General features: G+C 38.4%; 1 protein-coding gene across 4 annotated transcripts in view; it reads right to left on the reverse strand.

Moving 5' to 3' along the window:
- LOC135196992 (shootin-1-like) overlaps positions 1–10000 on the reverse strand; it is a 141129-nt gene that overhangs the window by 40994 nt on the left and 90135 nt on the right. For 3 of the 4 annotated variants that reach the window (XM_064223876.1, XM_064223874.1, XM_064223875.1), the window contains exon 3: positions 3643–3756. In XM_064223876.1, the coding sequence (XP_064079946.1) occupies positions 3643–3756 (114 nt within the window). Of the gene's footprint in view, positions 1–3642; positions 3757–4805; positions 4921–10000 lie in introns of those variants that run through there. The other variant, XM_064223877.1, reaches the window with a different exon arrangement.

The following is a 10000-nucleotide window of genomic DNA, read 5'->3' on the forward strand; positions in this document are numbered from 1 at the left end:
TACCATACATATAATATATAATTACCCAATTCTTTTAACAAGGTTAAAGATTCAAATATTATATGTTCTAAGGAACAAGAATGTCTGTCTATGGGGTTGTGGACCCGTGATGGGAGGAAATGACCCATAAATGGGGGCTGTTACCTTTTTTTTTTTCCCTTAGACTAACAGCAACCACCTTCTTTCATTTTTTTTTTTTTTTAATGAAGGTCCCGTGAGATGTCGGGAATTTCGGAAAATCGGCAGGGATGTGGGCCTTTATATATAATAAACACACACACACAGATATATATATATATTATATAATATATATATATATATAATATATATATATATATATATATATATCTAGTATAAAAATAAAGGTGATGCCACGGAGGAAAATGAAAAGGCGAGAACGGCATCACCTTTATTTATACATAGCATCACGTTTTATATACTTCGTGATCAAGTTATTCATAGACATATATATATATATATATATATATAATATATTATATATATATATATATATATATTATATATTCCTCATGTTTTTGTATGTCCCAGTCGACGCAAACCACCATTCACGAATGCACTGTGCTTCTGTTAACTTCAACAGTGACTCAGGTGTCATATGATATTTTGCAACTCAACCCTTCATTCAGGTCCGACAGATGCGGAAGAAGGAAACGGAAGGAAAAGCGAAAAGTGTGAAGGGATTTCTAAAGATAACTGATCACCACAGAATGAATGTGAGAAGAGATGGCACAACTGGTGGCACGACGCTTGTTTATCCCTTCAGCTTTGTTTAATATCAACACAATGTGAAACCTGTTCAGCAAGTTGGGAAACGACCATTGTCAGTGGAGAGAGAGAGAGAGAGAGAGAGAGAGAGAGAGAGAGAGAGAGAGAGAGAGAGAGCCAAGTGGTTAAAAATGAAAACGTTCAGCGTTGAAATATTACAGAAACTACTAGAATCATTCCCCAGCCTCAGAATAATAAATTATTCAACGCAAATGACAAACACAATCTCTTTTCTTCTACACCAGAGAAAAAGCGATAAATATCTTTCCTCTGACTGGGAGGAATGCCTGGCACTGGCACTGACTCAGGGTCAATGTGGCACTCCTACAACTCCAAGTACTGTGTACCTGGCCGACACCGATGCTGCCTGGTCCTTGTCCACCTGGGGGTCTATTTCTGAATTCAAGGTCACTGCCTGCGGGCCAACATTCGAGGCTTACTGGTCATAAATCGCGTCTTTGTGTTATTCACTAATAATAATAATAATAATAATAATAATAATAATAATAATAACATCAGCTTAGACACTTTTCATGTACACAGCCATAAACACATTGAATGTACAAATATTATCAATACACATCAACAAGAAATCCGAATCCTTCACTTAAAGAATACGACAATTACCTCGAAATTTGGCAGTTAGATAAACCGTTGTTGAGCAAAACCATTTCCAAAACCCGGAAAAAAAAAAAACAGGGAGCGTTGGAATATGGACGTTCAACATCTGCCAAAAACAAATTCTGAGGCGAGCCGTTAAATGAATGTTGTAAACACCTTGAAAATGCTCATCAAAAACCGAGACCCCGACTAGGGATCAAGGATAGAAGATGCAAATAAGGAAAACAAAGTCAAAAGTAACTTGACACTATGAAATCATGAACGACGAAAAAATTAGTTATTGTATAGGGTAATCCGTCACTCAGCAGCTGCCGCCAAGTAATCCGTAACTCGGCTACACTGATGAGTTTGTTAAAATTTAATGGTTATCAGTAATCCGCCACTCACTGAATCGACGTCTAAGGAAATCATATTTAGCGGGAAAAAGGGACTCGTGACTCAGAATAAACCAGTGGAAAACCACGTCATTCTTTCTGATAAGTACTACGCGAAATCCTTTCGAGTGTTAGTCACGCGTCGTCGCCCAGGAACTCTTAATGAAGGCGGAGTCACACGTGCGCTTTTGGACTTCTTCTTTTTTTCTTGTTTTACAGCCAACTTCGAACATGGGAGGCAATCATTCTTCTATTTTGTTGAGACTCGTAAGTCGTTGATCTTAGAGAAGAAGTGCATGGAAAGCCACCACTCAGCTTTGGAGGACTACATTTTATCTTATTTTTTAAATTGGTGACTTAACTGGAGTCACGCATATTCAGTAAAGGTGACGTCACATTAGCATGATGAAACGCAACTTGAATTCTACTACTAGTCAAGAGAAGCCTTGGATTTTCATTATATTAGTTTTCTGTAAAATAAATCTATTGAGATTGATTTTTGTCAGTCCGTCCACCCCGAGATCTTAAAAACTACGAGGCTAGAGGGCTGCAAATTGCTATGTTGATCATCCACCCTCTACGCATCAAACATATCGAATTGCATCCCTCTAGCCTCAGTAGTTATCCACTATCGTGCCAGCAACGCAGGCCACCACCGGGCCGTGGCTGAGAACTTCACACAGCATTATACGCTGTACAGAAAAACTCGATTGCGCAGAAGACACTTGTTTACTTGCTTAGTTTAGCAAAGTCTGGCGACAAGATACTGAAAGACGACAGAGAGAGAGAGAGAGAGAGAGAGAGAGAGAGAGAGAGAGAGAGAGAGTTTTATGACAAGAGCTTCATTAAGCAGGTCGTTCAGAAACCTCACGAGAAGAGAAGGACAGAAAAGAATGTCGTCTACTTCTCTTCTTTCGCTTCACTGTCCTTCCAGTTCTCCCCGGATTTTTTTTCTTCGGTCTATCTCTCTACCTATCTTTATCATCATTCTTATGGTGAACATGGTTATCACTATTACAGATAATTTAACTTTTATAAACTTTGAGTAACCTCACAACAACTACACTCGATTATCATGATCAAATCAGCGTTATATATATATATATATATATATATTTTATATATATATATATATATATATATATATATATATAATGTATGAATGTATGTATGTGTGTAAATGTATATACATACATTATATATATACACATACATACACATATTGCCCCAATAACACAAGGGTTCCACATTACATACACAAGCAATTATTGCGTACGTGCATATACTATTTTTCACACACAAACCCACGCAACATACTCGTATATCCAAACATACGTAGTAGACGCCGAGGTTCCCTCCTAACCTCCACCCCCGAAGAGAGAGAGAGAGATGAGAGAGAGAGAGAAAACGAGAGAAAGAGAGAAATCATCTTAGCCTGAATGAGGCCGTCAAGTAAATTGGCTGAACACTCAGGACTAGCAGAGACGACAAACATCCATCCTCCTGACGAGAAAACCCCAGAGCTGAGGTTTCAGAATCTGGGGGATGGGGGTGGGAGGATAGCGGGGGGGGGGGGGGGGTTTGTAGGAGGGGGATCCGGGAGGGGATGAAGGTGTTGGAAGACGGGGGAGATGGCGGGAGCCAAGGTTCGTGGATGTGATGCTGGTAGAAGGAGGACGATAGCAGAAGGAATGGAATTAATACAAGAAGAACGAGAGAAACCAATGGGAGTAGGACGAGGAAAAGGGACTAACCTGATAAAGGAATGATAACCGAAGACGAGAAAAGCAAGTGGACAAGAGAGTGAGGAGGACACCTGGATAAGGAGGTGATACGGTAGACCTACTAAGCTTTGCCTTACCGCTTCTGAGGTTGTTCAGGTCGACCTCCTTCTCCTCCAGGCGCAGCTGAAGGGACTCGGCCGTCTGCGAGGTGTTCGTGAACCGCCTCTTCAGCTCGTCGTAGTCGCGAGCCGCTGCAAAGGAAAACGATAACAGTTAAAAATACAAAAAGTTCAAATATAACCGTGAAGATAAAGAAAACCTTGGGGAATATGAAAAAGGATTAGAACACGCTGATAAAAGAATAAGAAAAAAAAAGAGTTGGAACACGCTCACAAAAGAATAAAAAAAAGGATTAGAACTGATAAAAGCATAAGAAAAAGGATTAGAACACGCTGATAAAAGAACCAATATAAAAAAAAGAATAAAACTGGAATACATAAGTAATATGAAAAAATACATTACTATAATAATTAATCGAGGGAAAATGATAATGTATAGTAATATAAGGATCATCACAAATTACGAGTGAAATGACATGTTATCACAAATGAAACTAGAAGATTCTTCACAACGAACTCATAACGCTGACCAGTTCCTCTTTCTACATTGTAACTGGTGAACTCAGGAGGAAGTTCTTCCTGTTGTGATCTTGAACCAGCCCGATCGTCATCTAAGAGGATGTAACTAACCAGAAAAGCTGACTCTATAATCACGCAACTTGTAAGTACTCCAGAATTACGCGCTTTGTGGCCTCAGTATTCCACATATTTTTGCAAAGAAACTCGGTATACAATCTCTATAGTCACACACACGCATGAGCACACAGTTTACGAACACATCTTGCCAGCGGTCAGAAAATAGTGTGGGTTAAATACAGTTCAAGAGCACTGTCATCAAAAACGCTCCCCAAACTCAGCTGCCGAGCACATTCTGCAAAACGGGAAACGGTCCTCGACATTATACAGTCAACTGCAAACTTCCCGGTGCAGTGTCAACACCATTCACAAATACGGTAACATCACTGAACGAAAGATCATTAAAATTAAAACAACGAATAATTATCTCAACACTTGAAAAGGCTCGAAATCACATCAAAATAATAAATAAATAAATAATAAATAAATCCCATGCTGAGAGAAAACCGAAATAACAATGCATAAGATATAACACGTAACAAAAACGGCACGGAAAAATTAACACCAGACGTAAGAATAAGGACAAAAAACGAAACAGTACGTACAAAACTATAGACAAATGAGTAGTACTGCAGCAGGCGGACAATATTCCGCGTAACATTGACAAACTCATGAAACGTAAGATGACAATATCATCTGAGCGACCGCGGACTACACAGCTCGGAGATCAAGTGGATACTGAATTTCGGTTTTGTTGTAAAAGCGGTTTCCTCAGAGAGAGAGAGAGAGAGAGAGAGAGGTAGAGAGAGAGAGAGAGTCAACAAAAGTTCCATGGCTGTAAAGGCGATTTCCTTTATACAGAAAGGAATGCAGTATAATGTCTATTATAAAGACCATTTTGAGAGAGAGAGAGAGAGAGAGAGAGAGAGAGAGAGAGAGAGAGAGAGCGGAAATATCTGTTAAGGAAAGCGCGTAATTTTCTTTCTTTGTACGACAAAGGGTAAAGGAGTGACACTGAAGGCTGTACGTACGTATGCACGTGCCAATGCAAGGACAAAAAATATCCTTATTACAATAATGATTACCAAGAAAGCAGTAATATTAATAGTTGAATTACGCACTTCTATATATGTACACACAGACACACACACACACACACACATACACACACACATATATATATATATATATATATATATATATATATATATATATATATATATATATATATATGTGGGTAAGTGCGTGTGACGTATTATTTTGCTTCTGCCTAAGAAAACCACAAAAGGTTATTACTGAGAGAGAGAGAGAGAGAGAGAGAGAGAGAGAGAGAGAGAGAGAGAGAGAGAGAGAGAAGAATTTGCTTAGCAACTTGAAAGCAATTTTCTAGGTACAGTATTAAAAGTTCAATTTTTTTCAAGTGGCTCTTTGCTTGCAAGAAATTCTCTAAACAAGGACTTCCTTTCCAAGCGTATCTGAACGCCTACGTAAGGAACACCAACCAATCTACCTTCTATATCATTTATCTGATCGCTCCAGCGTCGCCGTTATCAACATCTGTCAAAGTCACCCGGGTATATATTTTTTTCTTTATTGTGATGTCAAAAAAGCAGCGTCAGTTTGTTCTCTTCATCGTTATGTTCGTTATATCATTAACTCATCTAATCGTCTTACTAATGTCTACTAATATCTACGATTAATAATTAACGAATAATTAATTTTTCACGTGACATGTTCCTTGTTGTTTTTCTCCCATTCTTCATTTATGAATGATTCGTGAGTGGCAGTTACAATGTGGTTATCTTAAGACCACTGACGTAAGAAAGATATGACTCAAAGAACACCGATTCTCTTGGTAGACTGACGGCAAGAAAAAGTACAACTAACCAATATTAACACAGAAACAAATAAGTTTCTACTACTACTACTATTATCATTACTGCTGCTGCTAATGCTGTAACAACAACACTCAAGTAAAACAAAAGTGACAACGATAATGAGGCCATTAATGGCCGTCTTAACAATAATAACAACGAGGTAAAACTCAAGTCCAAACGTCCAACCACACATTAACGACAATAGTAACAACACCAGGGCGTAAATCTGGGCCTGATATTCAAGCACCTGGGGGGGAGGACGAGTGCAAAATTCAGCCTACCCTCAGAAGCACTGTACACAAACCGACGAACAGACAGAGCTAAGCTGCTGTATTGATGAAATGAAGCCTCAGCCTTGTCCCGGATGTCGATGTTTTCAATTCGTCAGCAGATTTCAACAAGGGAAGTCACGTGACGCGTTCAAGCCAAAATAGTCCTCTTTCGCGACCATTTCGTCTCGACTTCCGTTATCGTGTCACTGGGTTTCTCCTGGCTCACAAGTTAATCATCATCCTTTGCATATTAATTACCTTTGTATCTTTCCTATAGTGACCCACAACAAGGTTCGAGGGTCGCTATCTGGGAGTAATATTTCTTTGGGATCATTATCTTTATGATATTGACAGTCTTTTGTTTATGGTTTCACGGTCATCTCAACGGGCTTGTACTACACACGCCGCAAAAGGGTCACTATCTAGGAAAGCATCGTTACATTTTAACATGACTAAACATATATGAGAGAGAGAGAGAGAGAGAGAGAGAGAGAGAGAGAGAGAGAGAGAGACGGCCTTTTTGGCAACGCATAAAATTCAATTGACGTTTTCTATTCATCAATAACTCTCTTAACACAAATCGAAAATTCTCAAAACTTTATACAATTCTTCGTTTTTAATGAGAGCGTAATTCCCAAAACCAAAATTAAAGAAAAACCATGCCCTATATTATGACGTAAACCGCCACCTGCTCGCTGAACCGGAAATTCGTTTTGCTGTAATTCGCCGTAAAGGCGTTCGCTCAGTTGAATTTAACGGAATTTGTGTCTTTCGAAGACTTGAATATCACTCCGTCTGCAAGTGTCATGACTCACCTGATAACAAACGGATGATTTAATCGCATTTTCTCGTCTATTAATCATCCGTGCCTTCTTAGATACGACTCTTAAATTATTGTGTTTATTTAGTCAATGTAACCGTGACGTAGATTTCAACAGCTGAGATGTAATGTATTTGTTGACTAGTTATTTTTACAATGCTCCAACTTGAAGCAAGAACTGAGCTGTCAAATAAAGATTTATGTATACCTATGTGTATATATATATATATATATATATATATATATATATATATATATATATATATATATATATCAACAATAAACATTATCATGTGCAATAATGGCTCCAAGTGATAAAAGAAGATGTGCAGTGGCCCAGAATGTGTGGTAAGGAATGGGTCGGTGTTCTCCTGATAAGCCTCTAGAAGTGTACGACGTGGCTAATATTGTGACAGTGGTCTGCACGAGGGGTTCATCCTTTATTGCGATCGAAGCGAATTCACTACTGGAAACGGACTCATTTCTGGCGGCCCGGCCCGGCCCTAACGCTATTCAAATGCTAATATCTCCAAAAGTATTGAAGATAAACGAAAAATTCCTTCGGCAGATAAAACCTTACATCTTTAAATCTCACCCCTTAAGAGATTTACTTTTAAAATATCACAAATGCACATTTAAATGATGTTTTAATTAATGCATTAAATTATCTCAAAATTCATGATTTCAGCACCAAATTAGATAGTTTTCTCGGTTACTAACCTTAGTTAAGCTATATTTTCTCACCTCCGCTATAAACAATCATTTGGCATTGTATTGTTTGTCATTAACATATGTTGGAAGACTATGTGAAATGCAATTAACGATAACGTTTATGAAGCAGAGAGTTCCAAAATGCCTAGTTCATCCTGGATGGTATAAACTACATTATCTTGGAGCAGAATATAAGTTATATGCCGATGACACACAATTCTATTTCATTGTTACAAATATTGAGGATACAAACAGAAAATAAAAGAAGTTCTATCGATTATCAAACAATGGATGACTTTGAAACAGTTGAAATTGAACGAAAATCAAACTGAGCTTACGATAGTCAGTATAAGGAAAGTAACTTAAGGAGTCTGGGTGTTAATCAAGTGTGCTTAAATGAAAATTGGGTCCAGACAACTGATAGGGTCTATGACTTAGGGGTGGTGCTTGGATTGTGGCTCGTCACTCAGTCTACAGATTAATCATGTAGTAAAAGTTGCTGGATATCATCTCAAGAATATAGGCTTTGTGAGGAAATATCTTGATGAGAGTTCTGTTAAGATTCTTGTCATCAAAGGGGTTATAAACCGTATAGACTATTGTAACTCGGTGTACTACAAGTTCCCCAACATACAGCTCAAGAAACTGCAGAAAATGATGAGTAGAGCTGCTAGAATAATAAAAGGTGTTGCTCCACGGGACAGGATTGCCCCTGTCGAAATTGTTGTGCACTGGCTCCCGGTGAAGGCCAGAATAACATTCAAGTTATGTCTTTTAACCCATCAAGTTGTTAAGACCGACTCTCCTCGGCATTTGAGGGACCTACTACAGTAGATTCACATCAACCGTGCATTTGATGTCTAGGCCAGTCCCTTACGACGCTCCTGATTGGCTGTTGATAAGCCAATCACGGGACTGGAAACTCTCAGTCTCCCTCAAGAGTTCACATAGGTAGGATGTATGTTCCATCTCTCCTGAGGGATATGTTTTTCAAAAACATCCCTCAGGAGAGGTGGAATATACATCTTGCTAATATGAACTCTCGGAAGAGACAGTGTTTCCAGCCCTGTCAATGGCTTATCAACAGCCAATCAGGAGCGTTGTAAGGGATTGGCCTAGACATTAAATGCACGGCTGATGTGAATCTACTATAGTTTATACAGCCAATAAATCGACCTGGCATACAAGAATAATAACATATGTTTTAAAGTTGGTAGAGCCGCGTTTTTCCTCATTCTGTGGCTCCAGAGCCTTTATATATGCAGCTCCTAGATTATGCAAGCGTCCTCTTGAACTGAGGCAGATTGAGGATTTGAAGTCTTTCAAAAAGAAACTTAACACCTTTTTGTTTAATGGACGCTGTGATATGGAAGATCAAACAGTGAATGTGGAATCTGTAGCGTGATCAAATACATATCATGAATAAATTGTTAATTTGATATGGGGGTCATACGAATGGTATGCAAGTGGTGCGGGACTCAACCTCCTTGTGCGGGACCTGGATAAGCCGTCAACAAGTAACAACAAGTAAGTAACAAGTAACAAGAAACAAAAGTTGGGAAGTGAGAAGACAATACCGGGCCAACTCCTTTGTGGGAACAAAGTATGGATGCTAAATGCAAACAGGGGAACAATGTAGCAGTTTAGATGAGCTGTATAGCTTAGTATCTTCGAAATAAAAATGAATACCATGTTATACAGCTTAGTATCTTCGAAATTAAAACGATTACCAGGGGCTACAAAGGCTGGGATATGGCCTAGTTATGGGATAAAAGTTATCACACCACACACATATATATATATATATATTATATATATATATATATATGCACATATGGTGTTTAGTTAAATAAAGACAATGCGCTATGATGGGTTGGTAATAGGCATCTATTATTTACCATTCTGGTAAAGGAGAGAAGCAACAGATGTTTTTGGAACATAAAAAAAATAACTTTAAACAATAAAGATAACAGGGTAATACAGAAGCGACGAGCTCATTTAAGTGTGCTTACGGACCGGGTTTTATCAAAGTATTACTGATTCACTTCGGGTAAATTTTTTGTAAAGATTATATATGAATTTTTATACTAGGGTTCACCCTTGCTTCAGGAATTAAAATG

The sequence above is a fragment of the Macrobrachium nipponense genome, chromosome 18 (genome assembly GCF_015104395.2).
Source record: "Macrobrachium nipponense isolate FS-2020 chromosome 18, ASM1510439v2, whole genome shotgun sequence".
NCBI classification, from domain to species: Eukaryota; Metazoa; Arthropoda; class Malacostraca; order Decapoda; family Palaemonidae; genus Macrobrachium; species Macrobrachium nipponense.